The sequence below is a fragment of the Carassius auratus genome, chromosome 12 (assembly GCF_003368295.1).
Source record: "Carassius auratus strain Wakin chromosome 12, ASM336829v1, whole genome shotgun sequence".
Lineage (NCBI taxonomy): Eukaryota > Metazoa > Chordata > Actinopteri > Cypriniformes > Cyprinidae > Carassius > Carassius auratus.
The window spans coordinates 11,496,386-11,521,948 of NC_039254.1; the positions used below are offsets into that span (position 1 = coordinate 11,496,386).

The 25,563-nt window shown below is 37.6% G+C and overlaps 1 protein-coding gene across 2 annotated transcripts in view; it reads right to left on the bottom strand.

The window, feature by feature from the left end:
* Positions 1 to 1,229: 1,229 nt before the first annotated feature.
* LOC113111842 (WW domain-containing adapter protein with coiled-coil) overlaps positions 1,230 to 25,563 on the bottom strand; it is a 31,628-nt gene continuing 7,294 nt past the window's right edge. Inside the window, exons 4-13 of one of the 2 annotated variants that reach the window (XM_026276991.1) lie at positions 25,205 to 25,296; positions 21,647 to 21,762; positions 18,410 to 18,525; positions 13,172 to 13,423; positions 9,507 to 9,629; positions 5,816 to 5,964; positions 5,637 to 5,737; positions 5,090 to 5,333; positions 2,767 to 2,894; positions 1,230 to 2,665 (exon numbers count right to left, since the gene is read on the bottom strand). In XM_026276991.1, the coding sequence (XP_026132776.1) occupies positions 2,596 to 2,665; positions 2,767 to 2,894; positions 5,090 to 5,333; positions 5,637 to 5,737; positions 5,816 to 5,964; positions 9,507 to 9,629; positions 13,172 to 13,423; positions 18,410 to 18,525; positions 21,647 to 21,762; positions 25,205 to 25,296 (1,391 nt within the window). In that variant the 3' untranslated portion in view covers positions 1,230 to 2,595. The remainder of the gene's footprint in view (positions 2,666 to 2,766; positions 2,895 to 5,089; positions 5,334 to 5,636; positions 5,738 to 5,815; positions 5,965 to 9,506; positions 9,630 to 13,171; positions 13,424 to 18,409; positions 18,526 to 21,646; positions 21,763 to 25,204; positions 25,297 to 25,563) is intronic. The other variant, XM_026276992.1, reaches the window with a different exon arrangement.

A 25,563-nucleotide genomic window follows, 5' to 3' on the forward strand; every position in this document is an offset into this window, starting at 1 on the left:
CTGATCAAATCTGATAGAATGTCCCAAGCCCTTAAATCAGGGATACTCAAATCTGGCTGTGATCCACTTTCCTGAAGTTTAGCTCCAACCTTGATCAAACTCTCCCTACCTGTGATTTCCAATGATCCTGGAGGCATTGATTAGCATGCTCAAGTGTGTTTAATTAGGATTAGAAATAAACTCTACAGGAAAGTGGTAATCAGGAAGTAATCCCAGGCTTAAACTATACAATTTGAAATAACTCTACTACACTACACCGGTGAAATTAAATGTAAACAAATGCCAACTGCTTTTGTTTTTCTCCATTTACAGTTAAGTTTATGAGCACATGCTATTCTGCTGTTCCTGAATGCCACTAGAATAACAAGCAATCGTCAGCGTATTTTTAGACTTTCACCTTTTCATTCTTTGAGGAGTTATAAATGTTTCTTAAGTCATAAAACATTCGATGTTGAGTTACTCTGCATGCTAGCATAACCTGCTCTTCACATCTCAAAACCTCAATCTGAGGCACTATATGGAACTGATCTTAAACGATGGTCAGGATGTTAATACGGGTGATGTGCGATTAGTCGAGAAGCATTCATAGGCCATATCTGTTCCAACGCATCGCTTCTCTTTGACCAGTCCACTTCACAAAAAGCAGTAGGACTTTGTTGTTGTAAATTTACAGTGTTTTTGTATTCTATTATAGTATAATCAGATTTTTTTCAATCCACGAGTAGACCTTCAGATGATAAATATCTGGACAAACGCCAGACAACTTCTGTCCAGATCTGATTTTTATACAATTATGTTACCGGCTTGTTATATTTACTTGTTTTCTTACTATTTCGATTTAGCCACGATTCATTTAAATCTCCGTTTTAGTCATTTTAATATTCAAGTTTTTGTCTAGCAGCATTGCCAATTTTTGCAAGCCTTTCATATATTTCATTCCAATTAAACCATGTTTAATAGTTTCAGTTGTCACTATAAGAACAATAAATGTCCCTTTTTTAAAAGTGCTATTACGTAAATTCTTTAAAAAGATTACATTTTAATAAGTTATAGATGACAGCAAATCTAAATGCTAAAATAGGGGTAAAGAACATGAACATAAAAAAATTCCTCCAGTGTACAATCTAGGTTTTATGCCTTATTTCTTGCCTAATTTAAATGTTTTGTAGTAAACTCAACACAGAAGAAATCAAGACACAGACAACACTAACCAACACTAACACCAACACTTTTTTTTTAGTTTAGCATGTTTATTACAATACATACATTTCACATTTGACCTTCTGACCCCAGGTGACCCTGCCCTCACCCTGGTGTAACAGGGTTGGTGATGTCCAGTCCTTGGCTGACCCTCGGTTTCCAGTGGCACCTTCCCCCCCCCCATTCCATCCAATCAGGGTGCAAAGGAAAATGTGTAGTAATAATTTATGAATACAACATATCTGATAGACTAGTAATCACTGCAACTTTAATAAAACTTTAACTTCATTATTACTTAGCAACTGTACATAGGAATGAACTCTGGTTTTTAACACAAGTTGCCACAGCAACTTGTTGATTTTTTCATTTTTCTTTAAAGTACAGTTTCCTTTTTTTAAACAAAAGTGTACAGAAAATTAATAAAAAGAAAAAAAAAATGGAAAGATTAAGAGAAAAGAAAAAGGGGATTCTGGGTGACAGCCAGTCTTCATCTCCTGCTGAAGGAGGCGAGGGAGGGGAACGACGTGGGTTGAGCTGCAGGAATGATTCTCTTTCTCTCCTTTCGTTCTCACTCGCATTCACTCCATCACGTTAGCAGGCACTGGTGATGACCATGGGCATACCGCTGGGCCATTAGGGGCAGACCACTGAACCATTGTGGACAAACATGATGTAAACCCCCTCAAAAGGCATGGGGTGAGGGAATGAAACCACTATAGTGCAACCAGAGAAAGAAAAAGTTAAACTAACCAATAAACCATGTAGCATTACTACAATTTTTCATATGTAGCGAGAGAAAAATGAACCGGTGGATACGTGTGCACAGTTGTGAGCAGAAAAAGAGTTGTGCGTCATCGTCCTTGTTAAAAGTCCCGGTCGACTTTGTCCACCTTTTCCATGCAAGTCTGGTACATGCTCAAGGCAATGGTTCACCGATCGTATATCTGAAGAGCATTTGTTTTCGTTGTTGTTTTTTTTAATCACATCATATAAAAATCTGCAGTCAAGAGTTCTACATATGGTGGCCACTAGGGCGCTTGAGATCCCAGTCTGCCTTGGTGTGGATTAGTTTAACGTTTGGATGTCAAAAGCTTTGATAGGCATGGCTTCATCTACAAAATATATTCACAACATGGAAATAACATCTACAAATAATCTACATGTACAGGGATGGGGCGAGGGCAAGTCCTCCGAAAAGCTCTCCCGTCCCTCCGCCCACCCTCGGTCCAAAGCAAGACCTCGCTGCAGCTCGTTTAATGTAAGACTGGGCCCAGAGCAGAACGCAACAGAACTTGGGTTCTCCAGGGTTCCGCGCACACGTAATGGGTTTTGCCCGCTCAATCACCTTCCCCTCTCTCCTCCTGTTTTAAGACCACATCGCAAACCCAGAGTTCCTCAAACCATGAAGGAATTTTGATTCTTCAACTTTTCAAGTTCTTTAATTTGTTGTCTCAAAAACAGTATCCTGTCACGAAAAACAAAGGGATAGTCAAGTTAGTACATTGTATATGTTAGTACATGGGAGTCCGGTATGCTCTGGTATGTGAGAAAGTGAAATGCGTTGACCTCTGCTCGCGCAATGTGGCCTGGATCTCACACACTCGCACCAGTGAGCGCAGGTTCTTCAGCTCTGTGCAGTTCTCTGACATGTAGATGCTGCCCATGGTGTGAGCCTCTTCACGTAACCGTGAGGCCTGGAAGGGAGAGCCGTATGTCAATTGTTAGCAATGCAACGAAAACATCTGAAACGCGGTGACGCTCGTTCTTGAAGTCTGTGAAGATTAGCTGAGAATTGCTAAAGCAAAAGCTCATGCACTTCTGACAGCAAAATGCTAATATTTCCATTGCTTTTTTAACATTTACAGATACAAACATTACTGAAAATTGATTAGTAATGCCTTACATTACTGCGTTAAAGCGAAAAGTAATGTTACTGTAATGCATTACTTTTGTAATGCGTTACTCCCAACACTGTTCAAAAGTGAAAGTATAATGCGCAGGCATTTATAAGCTATTTAAAAGCAAAAAAGCAAGGAAGCGAGGAAAAGAGTTTAATGTAAGTGATGCAAGTTTGAATCGCTAGAATATATGTGCTCCAGGCTCCAGCGCGTTCGAAACAGCGGAGACATATATATAAAAAAAAAGTTAACTTTTTCGCAGGGTTAGGAAAACGTTAGATCGTGAGCATGACTCTGGATGCCGTTCAAGATATAGACCTCATTAATGTGGCAGGTTTATTTTTTTATCTTTCACTTTTAAATCGCATCTCTTACTGTATGTGGTACACATGGGAAGAGAAATTAAAGATTTCACGAATTATGAATTCATTCTAATTATTAATTTGTTCCTTTATTTCAGTTAAATCATGGGTTATTTAGGGAACAAAATTAAGTAGGAACGAATTAAAGGGTTAGTTTACCCAATAATCAAAATTGTGTAATTAATAACTCACACTCATGTGGTTCCAAACCCATGAGATTTCCATTTATCTTTGGAACACAGTGTAAGATATTTGAGATTTTTTTGACTCGAGAACGAGTCAATCTTTCGTTCGTTATCTGGCTCTGCTCGGCGTTCATCTTCAGTTCTCTCTTCACAGCAGTTCAGTCAGTGTACTGTTTGAGTAAATTAATTACTCCGGGATATTGGATTGTTTGAACTCAGAAAGAGTGTCAGCCACATTAAAAAAAAGTTAACAGCTCAAGTCATTTGCTGATTAATGCGTATTGTAGACATGAACCATTTCAAACGATTCAGTTCGTTTCGTGAACTGGTTCAAGAAGATCCGGTTACATGGAATGATTCGTTCGCGAACCGGATATCACAAAGGGCTTTGTTTTGAACTCTCTCACAACAGACACGGAGGAGAAGACAATGCTGAATAAAGTCGTAGTTTTTGCTATTTTTGGACCAAAATGTATTTTCCTCTGATGTCACATGGACAACTTTGATGATGTTTTTCTTACCTTTCTGGACATGGACATTATACCGTACACACAGTTTCAATGGAGGGACTGAGAGCTCTCGGACTAAATCTAAAATATCTTAAACTGTGTTCCGAAGATAAACGGAGGTTTTATGGGTTTGGGACGACATGAGTGCGAGATATTAATTACATCATTTTGATTATTGGGTGAACTAACCCTTTAACAAGTGGAAAGAATGAATAGTCTATCTATCTGTCATGTGTCCCGCAGCCCTGCAGAGCGCAGTTATCTGATGAAATGACTTCATTTCTACATTTCTATTGTTTTTCATGTTGAAGAACTTTCGTGTTGTTTCTATTTTAATGTAGTTTTAAAGTTTAAATCACATTAAAAGCTTAATTAGTACACAGTGAATTAATGATGATGCATTTATATACTGTCACCACCACTCACAGCCGCTCGCACGAGTTCGGCGCATGAGCCGCATGCAGCCCAATATTACATCGGTTAACCGACCATCAACAGACTTAAACGATCAATCTCTTATTGACAATTAACCGATAATCGTTTGTTTGCATCCCTAGTCCTTTGTATTACACTATACATACAACGCATGGTGCTGTTTTTTCTTCTAATTAAGCAATGTTATTAATTATATTTTTAAGGTTTATAAACATTAAGCATTATTTACTTTTTTTTTTTTTTATCAAAGACAGTAGTGTTATTTTATTACACTTTGAAGAAACGTGCATAATATTTTGCGTGATGCACCCCCTTGTGGCCTCAGGAGAGAAGCCAAAAGCTTTCCCCCTTAACTGAAATGATACCTTTTAAATTCAAATGTAATTCATTTATTTGAAATAGAAATCATTTTAAAAGTCTCTGTCACTTTAGATCAACTTTTTGCATCCTTGCTGAATAGAAGTAAGAATTATTCAGAAAAAACATTTATGTTTCTATACCTGTTTCTCCACGTGCTCTGCGGGCCACCCTTGCACATGTTTGATGAGGTTCTCATTGAAGTGTGCGGCCAGCGTGGGTGTAAAGGAACACGTTGCTCTTCCTGGAGCTGTGCCAGCAGGTACTGAGCCCGGGGGCATTGATCCACTGACTACACCTGGTCCTTGACCACCACCACCACCACCATTATTACTGCTGCTGTTGCTGCCCATGTGGTTTGGACCTGGAGACGGACTTCTCTGACTGCTGCAAATCACAAACAGTGAATGGGTCAATGATTTTCTGATTTAAGAAACAGCTACTTTTTATGTGCAAATCCATTCATTTTATGTGATCCTAGAACATCAAAATCAGCAATATCACTAACAGCCAGAAGATGGCAGTCAAACCACACAAAACAAGCCACTTTGAGCAACAACTATGGCTGCTGGGGCATACATTGAGCAGCTCAGTACCCATAAGTCTACATTCAACTTATTTTGCACAATTTGTTTTTATTTATAAAGTTTTGATGAATCCATTTAGTAATTTCCAAATGTCTTAAGTTACCTCTGTCTCTGCAGCGTCCGTGGAGAGTTGCCGTTGTCGTGATGTTTGTCTGTGGGGAGGGACTGCTGGGACGATGGTGGAGGGAGAGAACTGGACTTTATCTGAGAAAGATAGGGGAATGGGTTACAAAGCCATACTTTCATTCGTGACACCTGTCATCTCATTTGACAGCAGTATACCTTGGTCTGTGAGGAGACTGGTGTGGTGCTGAGGGGTGGTTTGAGCGAGGCTGTGTTGGTCTGCGGCGTGCTGATTCTAGGAGACACATACGACCGAGGAGAGGAAGCATCTGACGTCAGAGACATGGGAGACTGGCTGGACTGCTGGGCTACTCCACAGACCATAAAGAGAGAGAAGACACAGATGAGGTGAAGGGATAGTGGGGTCGAATCACAACAGGCATGTAGTTGGTTAACAAATTCTGATTTCAATCTTAAGTTTGTGTTGTCAACGTTAACTATTCAAAACACTGAATGAAGCTGATCGAAATATTCTCCTAAATACATTGGTGACCAAAACGCTTGAATTTTCACCAGCTAACAAGTCAGTTATTTCTAGAACTCAAACTTTACATGGGAATTAACAGGAATTAATGGGAATACACTGAAAATTAGCAAAATTGCAGGAGCTGGCAACAACAACAAAAAAAACATGCAGCATAAATTTTATACCCTACACATTGCTCATTCACATGCACACTGCCTACTGCAGGGTTATTGAGGACACATGCCCTACATCATGCACTGCTGTCCTCCATAATGAACAGATAATTTCTTAAATCCTGCACACAAAATATCAAAATGCCCATCTCCTTAAAGTATTCATGTAAATCACATGAATATTGCAAAAAATGTTTACAATTTCCTAGTGCTGTGTGTAACATACTGTGCAACTAAATTAGGCTATACCATTGTAAAAAATGTTAGTGGTAGTAAACAGTTTACTGCAACTGTTAAATACATTTTTGATATTTAGTTTTTTTTTATGATATTTCAAAATAAAAAAAAATTACAAGTACCGTATTTTTCGGACTATAAGTCGCACCTGAGTATAAGTCGCATCAGTCCAAAAATACGTCATGATGACGAAAAAAAAACATAAGTCGCACTGGACTAGAAGTCGCATTTATTTAGACCCAAGAACCATGAGAAAACATTACCGTCTCCAGCCGCGAGAGGGCGCTCTATGTCTTCAGTGTAGACTACAGGAGAACTGAGCAGTATAGAGCGCCCTCTCTCGGCTGTAGACGGTAATGTTTTCTTTTGGTCCATTTCTCTCGGTTCATGTCAAATTAATTTTGATAAATAAGTTGCACCTGACTATAAGTCGCAGGACAAGCCAAAATATGAAAAAAAGTGCAACTTATAGTCCGGAAAATACGGTAGCCTATATATCTCTGTATTTTGCATTTGGATTAAACAAAGTGAATAAGCATGTAGGCATATATCATATGCAAAAAAGGGTTAACATCATCACATTGTAACACTGCAATCTAAAAACAAAAACAATCCTTTTAAAGCTAGTTTAGTAAAGTTAGTTACTAAACTAAAAGTGAAAAATAATAAAATCGACTGCGTAAAAAGGCTTTTCTGATTACCCCATTACACTTTACAGTTAGTGCAATCATACAAATACATTCACTTGTAGGTTTAAAATTCTACGCATCACATTTATTGTCCAACTTCAAATATTTCAGCAAAATCTATACTTTAGTCAGAGTTATTGCACTCCTATTTCATTAAACTCTGTTTAGCTCGCATGGGCGCTCATTCTAAATTACGTCTATGGAGTTTAGCGGAAAACTGCAAAGCTAAAGCTCATGCACTTCTGACAGCAAAATGGAAATATTGTTAATGGCTTTTTTTAATATTTACAGATGGAGAATATACCTGTGAAATGTGAGTTATGCATTAAGGAAAACAGCACATTTCATACACATTAAACTGCGCGTCTCTGTCAGCCTCGCACGCAGCCTTTCTCTCAGGACTTTCTGTGTTTGCTCATCAAGCCTTCATTTATTTGATCAAATATACAGAATAAAACAGTAATATTGTGAAATGTTTTACAATTTAAAAAAATGGTTTTCTGATTTAATACACTAAAAATATAATGCAGTTCTGTGATGTAAAGCTAAATTTTGAACATCACTCCAGTCTTCAGTGTCACATGATTCTTCAGAAATCATTTTAACATGATTATTTATTATCAATTTGGGAAACAGTTATGCCGCTTAATATACATATATTTTATGATTCCTATTATTCTTTTTTTCAGGATTATTTGATGAATAAAGTGAAAACAAAGAAAAGAAAAAGAGAACAGCATTTAAAATAGAAATCCTTTAACAATACACTACAATTAAAAAGTTTGGGGTCAGTACTTTTCTCTTTTTGTTTTAAATTAATACTTATTCAAAAAGGATGTGTTAAATTAATAAAAAGTAATAGTGAAGACTTATACTGTTAGAAAAGATTTCTATTTTGGATGAACACTGTTCATAAGTTTTTATTCATCAAATCCTGAGAAAAAGCATCACAGATTCCACCACAAGAAACAATTTAATAATTAAAAAAAAAAATTGTTTACATGCATGTGAGCCTATGATCAAACTAAATATTTATATTTATGTTTGTATGATGTGGTTCTATATATTTCCCCAAATTTCCAATTAATTCCCAGAAATTACTGGCAAGCTTCAAAATGTTCAAAAAATTACTGGAAATGTTCCTTTATACATGCAGAGTTGTGTACGCATTACTTTCATGTGCATTACTAAGAAAATATATGTTAATTATTTGAACAACTTTATTTCTGCTGTAGAGGACTACTGAATCACCAACTTCCTCAAAGCACAGAAACACCATCTCCTAGTTTATTCTAGCAATTTTATCCTTAGATAGTCTGATCCTATCTCATATAAAATTAACACACTGTGGAAACAATGTAAAGTGTCATTAGATAGACTCTGATGATTTGCTATATTGCAGTATGCAAATGAATCCAGGGAGAAAGAGCTTCCTATTAATATCCAAGCAAATTTGCGGCATTTCTCAATAATAATAATATTAATTCAAATTGTTTGGTTCCCTAAAAACACCAGTGTCAATGTAATTTGGACTGAGAAAGTATCACAACTAAAGAGGTTGGAGTACACTTTTAATGTCCAGACTCAAATCGATGCAGATTTTGTTTTTCTTTGGTGACTGAAAAAGGGTTGGAGTTCTTAATTTTGCTCTCAAAAGTGTTTAACTTTAAAATGTACCCATTTTTATTCAATCTTGATGGTCTGGTATTCACCCCACCACAGTCTCACAAAAATCCTATTAAAAACACTGACTTGATACTCAAAAGAAAAGGATTGTGTTAAATTACACAAATGTGTCAAAATACCTGCCTTGCCAAGTATTTACATAAAAGCTACTTGTTATGAAGATACAGCCTATCATTTATTGTGAACATGCAATTAAACATGTAACTGAGATATTGCCAAATAACAGATGCTTCGTGACAAATCCATATACAGAGCTAATTGTGTTTAAACCAGAAATCATTTTTGAGCCCCATGTGGCCCACCATTATCTGCGTGTGTGTGTGCTAAGCTACCAACCCCATCTGCCAACTCAAGGAGGCTGACTCAGAACCCCACAGCTGACATGAGTCGACAACACAAGCAACACAACCTCACGCCAAAAACAGATCAAACCCATGAGCTCAAGTTACCAATTCAAGATCAGGTCACAAAGCAGAGCCAACATTAAAACCACATTAGCCAAAGCCATAATTTGCATGGAATTGAAGCACGAATGAAAAACACAGCAGGTCTGAAAGTAAGAGGTAGTACAAGAGAGATAGCAGAGTGTGTGTATGTACCTTGGCTGGACAGCTGAGTAGCCTGGGAGAGCAGAGTTGTGATGTTGAAGGCAGACGGACCAGCAGTCAGGATCTTATGGAGCATGGACTGCAGCGAAGCTTGAGTAACTGCAGCCGTGAGAACTACAGAGACACAGAACACACAGAATGAAGCAAGAAAGCAAGGATAAAAGGTGAAGACAGGAAGCAATCAAAAAGAAAATAAAATCCTATCATTGAAATCAGAGTCTGCAGAAAAAAAAAAAACCTTCTTTACTAAATGCTTTGGTAACTTTAAGCACCTGCAAGATTTCACTGAAAGGTTGAGTGTTTGTCTCAATGCGTGTGTCCCACCAACATACTTATGTCACATCTCATTAGAAATGAGTCTGATTGGGGCTGAAATCACTCCATATGAGATAAATATATACAATTTTGGTTTGACAAATTAGCTGACTAGTCATTCAGATAACACACTGACTAGTTGATTTTGCACATCCATTTAGTTGTCAAAATACTGGATTATTAAATAACATTTTACTACAGACTGCTCAAAAAAAATATATAATATTTGGAAAAACTTGAAGCAATATTTACTTTATTGAAAAATACAACCTTGTTTAAAAATCTATACTAACATTCAAATATTAAGAGTTAACAAGATTTTTCAGATGTTTTTAAATTCACAAAGACTGCATTTTTAAATCTGAAATACAGTAAACTATAAAGTAATGTTGTGCAATAATTTTATAATTTAAAATAATGTCTCTATTTTGTAATGCAAAATCAAATTTCACGATTAAAAATGTATTCCTGTGATAGAAAACTAACATTTTCAGCAGCCATCACTCGATCAACCCAGTTCATAATCCAAGTTTCTTTAAGTACATTTTATTTTCTGTGTGCTTTTCACAGGCTTTATAATCAGGTGTATTTTATAAAGCTCTACTCACATTTCATGTTGTGTGTGTGTACGCGTTTGTGTTTTAATGAGTCAGTTTTGAATATTCTATTGCACAACAACAGCAGCTATTTTAATTGAAATAAAGCGAATGAAAGTCAAATACACTTCCTTCAGTTTTTGCATTTTAGGTATGTCTGCGAATGTTATATTTATTCATTTAATATGTTTTAATTAATACAATTTAGCAGAAAGTAAAAATTTTGTTTTGAAACAATTGCTATTTATCAGCATGTACAATTTTAGACAGATTTCCAAGAATTTCGGTACAAACAGTAAACAATTAGGCATACTACATCAATTTTATGTCGGAGCGGGAACTGAGCGGGAATTGGTTTATGGCAAGTGTGAACTGAATATTAACGGAGCACTTGCTTGGGCAGTTAGAGCGACTGAGTGGAGTGCACGTTCATAGAGCTGAAAACATAGCGGAGCGCCACAGCTCCACTTTGCTCACATGTTCTAACCAAAATGCGTTTATGTTTGTGCAGATCATATTACACCAAACTGCTTTGTAAATGAGGGTCAGTACTAAGCAAGTTGTGCTAAAATGTTAGAAGAATGGATTGGTCCAATCACCACCAGAAGAAGCGTTTACGTTTTTTTAATGAATCTTTGCAAATTGCCTTTTCTAATAATGTGTGCTATTTTGCAAGTTCCACAACGAATGCAGCTAAAGTTAACCGTCTCACACGGTGTCTACACCAGACGTGAGTGTCATCTTATTTATGACATACTGACACAAACTTCAAATGATCTGCAACTGTCGTTTTATCTCATCCCACTACACTACATTAAGGTTGCCTTTGTAAAGGGCTTATAAAATTGTTTGTTAATGACTAATACGCCATTTACAAATGCAATTTAAATTGTTTTTGAGCTGTTATAACTGCGTGAATAATAAAGGGGTGGGGTGAGAAATAGGTCTACATTTAAAGGATAAGAGCCGTTTTTGTCAAGGTAAAAAAAAAGGGTGTTGTTTTACACTACCATTGAGAAATTTTAACCAAAGTATTTCATAGACTTTTCACTAAGATCTTAAAGAATCATAGCAATCTGTGGAAAATGAGCACAGTGTCTCCGGTGTCCCCTTTAAAGACAACATTCATGGTCTACTTGAAACTCAAACACCTTTAAGCAAAGCACTTCACCACAGACTAAACAAGAGGAAACATTCCATGCAACTAGTTTGAACCCAATATTAATGCACTTGAAGAATGATGCAGCAGCCCTGGCACTGGATCATTCAAACTTTTGCATTTCACTGTTTACACTCATCTGCCATATGCAGTGGTGCAAGAGCAGACCGGCCAAAATCCATTCAGACTTTCTGGATGGCACATCTGGTCAACCATGGTTCTGGCTAGGAGAATCAGTTTGCAACTATGCATCCATGCAATGATGGAAAGCAAGAAGCAATTAAACGCTCACAAATGGCAGTTCAGAAAGCAGCAAAGCTATGATTTAAGCCTGAGATGTGAAGTTAAGACAGGAAAAGCTGATGCAAACCCAGCATGCACAAGTACATAACAAGCAATTATATCCCCACTTGAGTGGTACAAGAAACCCGACTAGAATACATTTAACACCACATTTAATTTATAGTGGTGTAGTAAAGTTCAAAGGTGGTAACTGCCATTACTGCAGAACGGTAATCAAGTGTATAACACAATGGCGAAGCTACAGGTGGGCCCACCCAGTGAGAAGCTGGTAATTCTCCAGATGTATGTTATGTACCAAAAGATAATTATAATTGTATGGTTTCACTACAACTTCATATGTTTAAAAAATATATTTAACGCGAGTTTTCCTGGTCAATTACAGAGTTTATAAATTTTCCCTCTTCCTATAGGTGCTTACCATACGCTTTTAAAATAATGATTGGTCAGTTTTGTTACTCCCACCCACAATTATGTTAACGACACGAGGACATGAGTGTTTGAAAATAGAGTTCAATTTGAAAGTTGAATTTGAAAATAGTGGAAATCTTTGTGCTGTTTTTTTTCTGATAGCAATTTGATATGCAGTTTTTATATGCTACACTTTGCCTACCCAGTTTTATGTAAGCCTCTTTCTATGGCTCTGGACCCACCCACTTAAACATGTCTGTCCTCACCCATGATATAACCTCAAGATCCTCAAGTATGACTGTCCCTGTAATGTTTTGGATAAAAATGTCTACTAACCTTGATCGACCACTGATTCTATTCACTAGAGCCCCTTTCACACAGCACGTCGGACCCGCAATATTTACGAGAACATTGACGGGGCGTCTTCTGTGTGAAAGCAACCACGTCCCGGGATTGATTACTGAATTGAACCCGGGTCGGGGATCTAGTAACATTGCGGGGTTCGACCCGAGACTAGCGCTGTGTGAACAAAAGCCAGATCTAATTCCATGTCGAAGTGATGACGCGCGTTATCGCGCGACTCATTTACTGGCTAGTTCCTCACTTTCCGCGCTGACGCCGAGATCGTTTGCTTGCTTCAGTGAAAGTGTAATGTGCCTAGCGTTGTCGACTCGTACATTACACGTCACGCCCTGATGTCACGTGTCGTTACGGGATCTTCAAGGGTTGTGTGTGAAAGCACGCACATAATCCAGGTCATTACTGGCAGTGTGAAAGTGCAAAATCTAGCGACCCAGGAACAATTGCAGGAACACTTAACCCCTATATTTGCCGGAATGGCAGAGTGAAAGTGGCTTGAGATTCAATACACTTACCTTCATTGATCTTGGCCATGTCTACACTGGCGTTGTTAAGCTGCAGGGCCGTTTGCAGAGCGGGGAGGAGCTGACGTAAGAGGGAGGGGTCTTGGAGAAGAGTGGGCGGGGCCGGAGACTGCATCACCGGAGAAACTGGAACTGTAGAGCCTGAGGCCGCGCTGGCAGAGTTAGTCACACTTAAGCCAGACACAGCAGCAGAGGAAGAGGAGGGTGTGAGTGAGGAAGGCTTCTCTGTGGCAATTGAAGACTCTGTTTATAGGGGTGAAAAAAAAACAAAAAAAAAAACAAGAGAGCTTAAATGAGGTTTAGTGACAGAAGTGAGGGGAAAAACCTCAAAACTTTCAAATTAGGATCTACATTTCTGCTGTGAAAGACTGATGTACATATAACATCAATCTGACAGCAAGCAGATCTACAAAATTCAACCCAAACCAGATTATTGAAAGTGTCTCGGCAACAATTTCTGATATTTCCTATGGATTCACCCAAATCATCTAAAGCCAAAATTTCACATGAAAATTTCCAAAGATCTTAAAGAGACAGTCTGTTCAAAAACTGGAAATTAAAGCACGTTCATATGACAAGCATTCAGAATAAGCAGCGCTCCACTTCAGCACCTAGAGTGAAACACATGATGAGTGTACAAATTGAATTTTCTTTGTTTAATAGCTGTTGCAGGCATCAGGATCCAAAAATAGCATGGCAACGTGGCGAGACGCTACTGAACATTTCTTAAAAGGTCCTCTCAGAACAAGCATGCTGAGCAGCCAGAACAACAATTAAGAGAACGAGCGTACAGTTACTCATCATGAAACACAGCATGCTTTGTACTTAAAGATATAAAATCAGGCCATTACAGGCTCATCTCTGCAAATCAAATTTTTTGTTCTATGATGCATAAATGCATATTGTAATACTTTCAATTAGAGAAACAATCTCCATATTTTATAACATGGATGTTAGTTTTTGTAGAGACATGGGGCATTTTCCTTTCATAAAATAAAAAATTTCAGTACAAACGTATAATTCCTTGTAGGGGTGTAACAATCCATCAATATGGATCGATACATCGATTAAATGTCTAACGATTGCACGAATGTATCAATGCCACACATAGAAAATTGATATCTTTAATATAAATAGTCACCTTATTTTGACAGTCCACATCATCACCAATGTAAGTCTATGCATTCTCGTTCAAACTCACGTGTTGGGACGATAAACCTGCCTGAAGGGCAAGCATAAAAAACACTCAGGATAGTTTTCAGTGCGCAGTGACGCACACACCCAAAGCACGCGGACGCATCCAAAGCGCACGCATACAGATAGATGCATTGACAGTATGCTAATACCAGATTGAGGTCTCTTTCACTCTTTTGTGCATGGATGACCAAATACAGACCAAATTACATCAACATGGCGAATATCCTAGTCAACGCAGTCACTTACACCTATGTCTTAACGTAAACAGTTGAGAAACAAAAAGCAGATGTGTATCAGTATACTGGATCTGTTTCTTTTTAAAGTGAAAGTATACTAACAGAAAACTTTTCAAAGAAACAATTTCACAGATTTTGACTGAACAACTTTTGTACGGTTTAATCTATAATATATACAGTGATTATAATTTTTTTCTTGCCGGTTGTAAATTTGCGTCAAGACCGACCAATTTTTTTTTTTTTTTTACTCTTCAAACAACTAATACAAAAGCAATAAAATAATATTAATTATATTTTAATAAGTATTGTAAATATATAAATTGCCTAGGCCTACATACAAACAAAGACTACGTTCCTTCTTTAAAAAAACTCCGAGATGTCATCTATGTTTACACGGATGTCACACAATGGCCTGTGCGTTCGCTTTGTCTCATACTCTCATTCACAGTCAGAGTCAATGGTTCGTGCCTGGTAATGATGGCTGCGGCTGCAGTAAACAAAATGTTTGCGGTCACTCTCTGGTACGGGTTCGGGCACCATAATACATCTAAAAAATTAATTACAACAGCTCGACACTGCTTTAACTTGGCACGAAGTTCTGGAAAAACTGTGCCCAGATCTTTTCCCATCCCTTCTCCCATCTAGTCTAAAACTTAGAAAATCTATTGCACGAATCGATTGGACCAACCAACAAGTTTCGAAAACAAAAATAGGAAATTGATTTAAACGGCCTTCTCTCGTAGCGCGTCCAGGTTTTTTTTTTGAAACCTGCGTCACAGCCACTGCAGCTTCGGACGCACACGCATAACAGCAAATAATAATTCTGCACAACTGCCGAATTTCCACCGAAATTACCAGAAACATTTTTCCCCAGGAAATTTTTTTCCCCCCAGACCTGTTGCTTTCTGTGTTTCCACTGCAAAGTACTGGGAAGATTAGGCAAATAGACTGGTGACGTAGGTCTGCGCGCATTTCTCAATACAAAGTAGGGGTGTGACGGTTAGTATATAACCGTGAGACCGGCGGTTATAGTTGAACACCGTCATTAGAACTCTATAACCGCCAAAACCGTGTCATTAAAATATTTTTTACAAACATTTTTTATCAAAAATTATTTTCATTTTTTAGATAAGATCATAAGATGCGCAATATATCGGGAGACATGGTTTTTACCACTTAATGAAGTTTTGTAAATCGTCAGACATGATATTTACCACTTCATAAAATTTTGCTTTGTAGAAAACCTTTCTTAAAAACGAATTTCGTTTTGTACAAATTTTATCTTAATTTTAATAAATGTTTCATCAACCAATTGCATGTATTTTAATAAATAAAAAGCAAGTAAAGCAGACAATGATAACCGTGACATGGAAGCACCAGCGCGCCGCGTTCACTTGCACTGCACTGTGAACTAGAGCACATCTCATCGCAAATGAAACTCAGCGTAGGCCTATGCCTCATACTTTAGCATTAAATATCTTTGCTGCATAAAATAATCAAATCAAATCTCCATATGGACCAGTATCTGTAAATGTTAAGCCGCAAAAGTTGTTTAAAATATAAATCCGTGTTCTGCGCGTCTCTGTGTGAATTAATGAATGGCAGAGACGTGCAGGTTTGTTTACTACATAGACTGAAGCGCATGACGCTTGCATTAATTTCAGCATCTGAGCTTCAGAGTTCTCTCTCCTTCAAGCGATCTGAACTTTTCAGCTCATCTCAGTGGACACACAGCGCACCTGTATTTGACACTCTGTAAACTCTTTGTGAATGCGCATGACTCACCGTCACTACTGATAGCGCTGTTTCTCACACATGCAAAGAGAGAGAGAGCGAGAGTCTTACCACGCTTAAACAACACGCTATATGTAAACTATTCTTTGTTGTCTTCTCCTGTCAAAATAATGGATTAAATGTAGAAATATTCATATTCATTTTCGAACAAGCAGAAGACATACCAGTTTCTCCGGTAGTGGGCGGAGCTAATGGGCAAATGGCAATGGCTTTTTTTTGCGGCTCGCATCAGCAAAGCATTGCATCGCCATAGACCCCAAAACAATCAGCGGATGGCGGGCGGGTGCGGCTTTGAAATTTGCTCAAAAAACGTTGGCGCAAATGATGAGTTTTGTGACAGATCTCCTTAATAAACGGAGGTCTGAAATCTCAGCCCCTTTACCGATCAGAGCGCGCGCTGACACGGAGTTAACCCGCTATCTCCAAGAACAACCAACTGACTTGGAACCCCCCCCTCCGACGGTTATGTTATGAACCGTCACATTTGACTCACATCATAACCGTCATCACCAATTCTGAAACCGGCACACCCCTAATACAAAGTACGCTGATTTTGGACATGCGTCGTAAATTCATACCCAAGTAATCACAATCACCAAAATGCCACAAAAAGGATGGCCTCAGGGCTCCCACATTTTTTGACAAATGAATTGCTTTCCAGTCATTTGTAATTATTAGATGATGACTTTTAAGAATCACTCAATTCCATTCAACGATTCACTAATCAATCATTCCCACCAGTTTGTGTTCTGGTCTGGCTCATTCAATGGAAAGAAAAATCATGCATTTTGGCTTGGCAGCAATTTTTACTTCAAGTGTGATATCTAAGTGATGAAATACTTTAGAACAGAGCATGCCAACAAAAAGTATTATTCAATATAGAAATTTCCATGACTCAAGGAAGTAAATTTTTCCAGGCCTGAAAAAATAATTTTTCATCTCCCTGATATTCTGAGGTTTTCCATTACAGTGGGAAACCTGTGCCTTCAACCTGCTGCCTGGCACCTGTTACCCTTTGACTGCCTTGATATTATCAAGCATTGAAAACCATACTCAAAGAGAAGTAAACTGCTGTGATGACTGGAAAATAAATGAAGAAAAATAGCAGCATGCAGCACAGGAGTGTTTAAAGAACATTAACACGCCATGATGCATAAGGCAAAGACTTGCTACCACCTCCTACTAGCATGGACAAGCAGACCTCAACACTGCTTACAGATAAGCAGAAGTTTGAGACATAAAAACATTCTAAAAGCTCTAAATGTTTTCATTCTATAAATACAAAACTAATCTGTGATGGTCTGTTAAAAAAAGGATATGAGGCTTCATTAAACAGTATGTCAGTAATGACTCTGCACAAATGTGTCCAGAATCATCTACTATCGGAATATTTGTAACTGTGTGCCAACCTAAAAATCAGATCCCTTTCTAGTTTTTCCAAGCCAGAAAAAGTTTAAAAATCACATTATCTGTGTTGGGTTAGCCATGACTGGTCTACAGGCTGTAGAGATCAATGTTACAGCCTCCAACCCTAGTCAGTAAGATTAAAAGGGACCATGAAATGGAAAAACTAAATCTATCTGATAATTTCACATAAAACTATATGGCAAGCTTCTTAACTCAAAGATAACTTCCCAGAGCTTTATTTTCCATCCTTCTGAAAAGACAGGGTTGGAAATTGTTCTTTACACAATCCTTAAATTGTGTTTATCAAAAATAGTGACAGAGTGACACTGCTGTCAAGCAAGACTGTCCCATGTTATGTTCCTTGATGTTGAATGTTTCCTTTTCTAACTTCATAAGCCAATTTTCAGAAACATAATACAAAAATCAAAAGATGCATCAATCCTGGCCTTTGATTCAGATCATAAAGTACTTACATGGTTTACCATGATCAAGTTGAATGATGGTCCTAAATATGCTTTATACCTTAAGACTACCCCAATAAACTGGACTGCACGCACTTAACACAGATAATGGGTCTTCAGGCATTGATTCTTACTAGTGCTGGAGAAGCTGGCGGGCACAGCTTGCATGGCTTCACGCCTGTAGTCCCTGTCTTTAGGGAAACTGTTGACCACTGCAGCCATCTTTGTTGCCTCCTTCTGCCTTTGCTCTCTGAAACAGGAAAGCATGGTATCGGCATTCACAAGACAACCAAACCACATCAGCTTTACACACATAATAGGCACAGCAGAAAAAAAGACTCCCAAGTGAAACAAGTGGTCTCAAATTTCCACAAGTCACTTGATAAGTAGAATTAGGCCCATGTAATTGTACATTTGGAGCACATTTTGATTTCAGTGCATATATTCATGGTTCCAGTATGTGTAATTAATTATATCATGATTATCAAATCACAAAGACTATATTTCATTACATACGCATTCGAGGTGTAGCACTGCGCTGCATAAGAAGCCTGACCCTGTGTTTTCAGTGTCTCAGAGCAGCTTGGTTTGCAGTCAATCTCTGCATGTTCTGTGAGTTTGTGGTCACTTAACATATTTCAGAATGCTCCATGTTTAGGGTTGCCATATGTGCCATTTATTCAGAACACGTTCTGGCCAGGATTTTTATATTGCCTAAAACATCCAAACTAGTTTGTCCAACAACATGCAGGTATTGTACACAATCGACCAATCGTGGCCATGCGGTGGTGAGATCTACATTGAACAATCAAAGTAATGCAAATATGCACACGTGTTTGTTCATTCGTTAGACTCAAGGTGTCACTGCGCACCAATCATTGTATGACACTGCGAGAGATTCGAATGCATTAGGAGCCATCTGCTCTGCTCTCTATAGCTCTTGTGAATGTCATACAACAATCAATCTGCACAGTGCTAACAGCCAAAACCAGGATATTTTAGGAAATATAGAAATCTTGGCAAGGATGATTCCCATACGTCACCCTAAGCATGACCAGAAATGCAATCGCAGCATGGGTAAAAGGTGCATTAGAGCTAACATTAGTACAAGCTAAGACTAAAAAAAAAATGAATAGTAAACTTTTACTCAAATCTCACTTCAGACCAGCATCGGGTGTTTGTAAAAACGTGTTTGTATTTGTTCTACGTAAGCATTCTTTATTGTTAAGAAAACACCCCAAATTTCATTAAAATAACATACAAACCATATACTATTGTATTTGTGTGTTAAATATAGGAAATCAGTTTTATTTTTTTATTTATATAAATTAGTAAAACAAATGAAAAATATTATAAAAGTGACTATAGCACATTAAACTATAGCACTATTCGGACGGGACTAGTTTTCTAAACTACGTTTGAGTTTCGATTCTTACCACCTGACATCTGTGATTTTCATGTACCAATTCGGACGGGACTAACATCTCCGTGTTTATTACAGAGATCACGCGCTCTGTATGCGTGCATTGCATTCATTCAGAATGATTGCCTTAGTATTATTACACAATAAATACTAAATGGCTAGTACAGCAAAACCATGTTAATGTGTGGTTCCTTAAGTTTAACTTGTTTTCCTTTTTTTTTTTATTAAATGTAATTAAAACATTATGTAACATAAATGAACATAGTACATAAATGAACGTGAGTAATCTTACCTGATGCTGATATTACAATAGCCGGTATTAACAGTTTACGCGATATTGCTCTTGATTTTATTATTTGTATTAATTTTTTATTATTATTTCTTTGCCGCTAAGCAAATATATCAAACATCCGCACGGTAAGAGCATCTACGGTAATTCACGTTGGCCAAAACACACAAGGAAACGCGTTGTGAAATAAAATATCACCGGCAATCACAGACATTCGCATTCGGACGGGATTAGTTTTCTCAGAGGATCACTGAGTTTGCTGAAAAATGGTAGGTAATTTGCTCTGGAATTATCACAGAGGTTGTGTGAGAAAAACACAGACGTGGCAGATTCGGATGGGATTAAAATCACCAAGTACGTCTGTGAAACGCAGATTTCTCTAACGACCCCCTGTAAAACTAGTCCCGTCCGAATAGTGCTTAAGACGAATTGATACATACCTCTCTCGTCTCAGTGCGTGCACTCAATCGCTTTGGCGTGCGGTGACACTTTGAAAGCACTTAGCTTAGCCCACTCATTCAATATGGGCCAAGCAGAGAAGCTACCAAACACCTCCACGTTTTCCCTATTTAAATACAGTTACTCGCGTAGTGTAACTCGACCTAGGACAGTAACACAAAACAAAACGTTGCGCTTTTCTAAGCGTGTAAAATGGATAACTATATTGTGTGGCAGAATACCGCGCCAAAGCGATTGAGTGCACGCACTGAGACGAGAGAGGTATGTATCAACTCGTCTTAGGTAAGGGAAAAACAGTTTAATATGAAAACACGGTGGAGTATCCCTTTAAAGCTTGCGTAGCAGAGGCGTGTAGAGCAGTCCGCAGTAACATGTTCCGATATTGGACTTTCGTGAATTATTTTGGTAAAGTATGCTTGAATTTGAAATTTTCAATATTAACGATATTTTCTAATTGTACATAAAAATAATTGCGATATTATCGCTAATATTCTATATATTGCCCAGCCCTACATGTTAGCATCTAAGGCTATCTCATGGCAAAAACTGAGCAGGAACAACAGTTGCAATTATACACTGCATTATTTTATTTTCAATCAGCATGTGATACGAAAAACATTTCTTGAAAATGGAAATATTAAAATATTACAGAAATAGTATTTATGGATTTTTACAGCTGTTACCTAAAATCTAATTTATTATTATTTTACAGCGAAATACTGGAATATTACTTTCTCAATTTAACATTTTAATTAAAAAAAAAATACTAATATTTTAATAATTGTTAATATTTTATAGTGATTGTTAAATAAACCATAAATGCTTTGGTCAATTTGTGCAGTTCATCAAACAAGCACAGCAAATCTGGGGCTTTGAAAAGTCATAAATGGTCTGATGAAAGCTCACTGTCAGTGTGAAAGCAGTTTCCATCGCACTACTGCTTCGCTAAAGTGCTCCAAGATGTGTGGAACAGGCCTAAGACTGCAAAATACTATTTCTGAAGAAAGCAAAAAGATGCTAAAAGATTTTTCCTTTTATAACTGGAAATGTTTTTTTTTTCTGCGGAAACATACTAGATTAAACTTTCCACCTACGTTGATCACCTGAGGTTTCAACAGCAACGTGTATGGATTAGTGTATTAACATATGCATTCACCCCTGGGCTCAGACTCAAACTATACTTAATTATGTGTTTAATACCTCTCCAGCCACTCTTTGGGTTTCTCCCACTGAGACACCTCCGTCCTGCAGTTGTAGTAGTACTTCTTCCCTGAAGAACTGATGTGTTCAGACCAATCATCTGCCGGCTCACATGGCTAAATAAAAGAGAAACAATGATTGTGAGCACCAGGAACACTGACATCATTTAAAGAGACAGGAGCTGTTAAAGGAATGAGAGAGAAAGGAAGATAAAAAGGAGAGGAAAACAAAAGGAAAGACCTGAAAGGAAGTAAAAATGAAAGACAATCCAGGTGGCGGTTGTTTTTCTCCTGACATAAGGAAAAGTCTACACAGAGCAACAGCATAAGGAAGTTACAAATGTAGAATAAGACTTGGAAGAAAAGAGAAGGAATGAGAGCATTAGAGAGAGAGACAGATGGAGCGTGCAAGGGAGAGAGAGAGAAAACTGAATCCTGATGCAAGCGTGTGTAATATTTGATGAGGTGGATCTATGCGCATCCCCCTTGCAGGATGCTTCTTAAATCTGCCCTCCACCTACTAGCAGTCTGCCTGTCAAAGCGTCACACCACCACACCAGACAGTACTGATCATTAAAGCTGAAGTCTGCAATTTCTGTGACACTAACATCACCATCCGGAATAGCAAAAATAATGACAATTTTCTGGGACACTTCCTTCATTGGCCAAAGGGTCACCGTATGGTTCTTTAGCATGGCCTAGTTAACTCCTGAAATCCCTCTCCCTTTTTGATAGTCATTCAAAATAGACAGGTAGTCGGACTTTATTTTTTGCAATGCATTTATCGAGGTCCCGTACCAGAATGTTAATGGGTATTTCTGTCCAGTTGTTACAGACTGTTAAATCAGTTGGAGTCCCAGAGCAAACTAACAGCAACAGACACACAGGGACAGATGATAGACAGTATAACAAGTATAGTGACTAAACATGACCCATTTATCCTACATGTTAACCAGGATTAAAAGGGATAGTTCACCCAAAATGAAAAATCTGCCATTAATTACTCACAGTCATGTCGTTCCAAACCTGTAAGACCTTTGTTGATCTTCAGAACACACAAGCCATACTAAAAGTTTTTGCTATATAACTGTCACATTCAGCACACTTACTGCGTCTGAGTAACAAACTGTGCATATTAACATACGAACCATGTTCATTTTACATTTAATCCAAACAGTCTATAAGTAACAGTTTTGTACTCGTTTACTAACGAGTCTGATGCAGTACAGCCAACTGAATGTGCTTCCTCTCTGCACAGAACAGACGCTGAGAGCGGTGATACTGTGCCGGGAAAGCCGCACTGGCAACATCTTCCAACTAAACGATAGCGAACGTTTATCCAAAAAGGTTGCTAGGTTTGTCATTTAGGTAACTATTATGAAAAAAAGATGCTACAAAAGGGTCTGAAACTAGCAAAATATAGTGCTAAAGTCAAGCTTGTGTGTGATTGCAGGAGCTGATGGCAGAGGGTGGTGGACATTTGTGGTGGTTAATGTGGATTGGTGGTGGATTAGGTGGCACCACAAGTAAATCAATGTATGGGAAACCCTGTAGATAGACCGTACTTAAAAATTTTTGTAAAAAATAAATAAATCTAGACATAGACAGCCAATTTATTATGGCCTACCATTCAAAGTCCAAAATATTTTTCATTATTTTTTTTATTTAAATTTATTTTTAGAAATTAGGGCTGCACGATTAAATCGCATGTGATTGTCATGCGTGTCTCCTTAGTGAAGCCAGTTTTGTGAATGTAATTCATCTGCGATTATGATGCGGTATTGCGTAGCTTGTCAGCGAACTATGGCTCTGTAGTAAGTGCAGCTCCATCTGAAAGCAGGTGATTGATATTGTATATTGTATTGTATAGTTGCAGAAACAGCTTTACTAAAGAGACACGTTTGACAATCGCATGCGATTAATCGTGCAGCCCTATTAGAAATGAATGATTTTATTCAGCAAGGATGCGTTAAATTGATATGACGTGTCGGTACAATGCCACAAAAAATATTTTAAACTACAATTTTGGGTTAAAATATGATTTAACTACAAACTGATTTAAACATTGATAATTTGAAATATTTTTTGAGCATCAAATCACCATATTGGAATGGTTTCTGAAAGATCATATGACACTGAAGACTGGAGTAATGGCTGCTTAAAACTCATGCCATCAGAGACATAGATGACATTAATATATATATTTTTATTATGCAGCATGGGTGAGCACAGACTTCAAAAAAATAAAAATAAATCTTAAAGAGCACACGCTTCTGAATGGTAGTCAATCTCTTAAATGTGACTCATACAACACAATGATTTTCAATGCAGAACTATGTTCACTTCACTGTGCACTAAACTCTGTCCTTGAAGACACCACAATTAAGTAGTACATATTTCAAACCATGAAGAAATTCACCTCTGTATGCCTGGCGACAGCTACTTCTCGCTTCAACATAATTATAAGGTTTAATACAAAACATTAAATCTTGAGAAAGGTAATTGAGCAGAAGAAATGGGTTTGATGAATGAGTTCATAAAGTAGGTGAAGCATCTCACCATCTTCAGAGTGGAAGACATTTTACACAGCATTTCCAAAGTGACCCCATAACATACAGAATGAAGGGCAAATTTAAACCAACAGAGGCACAAGGACAGTGATAAAATTTGGTTTCTCTGCCATTTATGCTGGCTCACCAAAATTATTGTGGATTTATTATAAAAAAAAAAAAAAAAAAAAAAAAAAAACGCTTATGGCACATATATTACATCCATTTTTCAAGTTTGTCGAAACGAGCTAGATACTTTCCAACATATTTCACTAAATGACCACTCATAACTATGGCTTGGTAGTCTGTTTTTAGTTTTTAGAAACTCAATTCAATCCAATGTGGCTATTGATGAGAAAAACCCTGTTTTAAATTATTTGCAATGATGTAACTATTTTTAAAACCACAGTTTTACTGAAATCAAACCATATGACGTCAATGTTTCAATGCTTTCAATGAATGATGTAATGCTGAAGGTAGCAAAAGCTCTGGTTTCTCTTTTCTGGTAAAGGTAAGCTGTGCCTAGCATTTCCCAAAAGAGCTCATATTATCTACTGCAAGGGGACAGATGGTCTGCACACAGGAGGGTTGCCACACAACCAAACAACACGTTTAACAGCAAAGCCAAATTTCAGCCGGGGATAATTTTGTTAGATCCAAATAATGGACCACAAAATAACATACCACTTATTAGAAGTCTGAATAGTTCAGCAGATCTGCCAGGATAAATGTTTTCTATTTTGACTACATTGGTGTTCAATTAAAGCATCTTAATCACTACTTCCAGTAAGGCAGTTATTCTGGATGATTTATGCTAAACTAATTGCACAAATAGCTATTAGGTTATCAAAAAAATGGTCTGATTTATTCAATAAACATTCATTCAATAACAGGCTGCTCATGCCAAAGGGCCAAATGGTTACTGCTGTATATGAACAAGGTGTTGTTGTGTGTGTGCTGATCGCTACCTCATTAAAAGGTTCAGACAAGTTAGAGACTGTGGGACTCACCGTGTCTGATGATTTGTTGGGATTCGAATGAGAGTTGGAGCTGTGCAGAGAGCTGTGGTTATGGGAGTTCTCTTGAGGGGATATACTGGTCCCTGAAAATGAAAAATACTGAATGTAAACAAACCAGTTTAGCCTATTTCTTAAAATTAGTGGAGAACAATCTATACATGTCTAAATGAGTTATTACCACATCTGGTTGATCAAAACAACTCTACTAGAACATTCCACTGTGACCTGCATAACTATTAAGGTCCTCAAACAATGACCCCATAATACACTGCAGTTTCCACTTTCTGAAAAATCAAGTATGTATTTCAATTATGTTTACAGCACTGGCTGAATGATGCAGACATGAACAC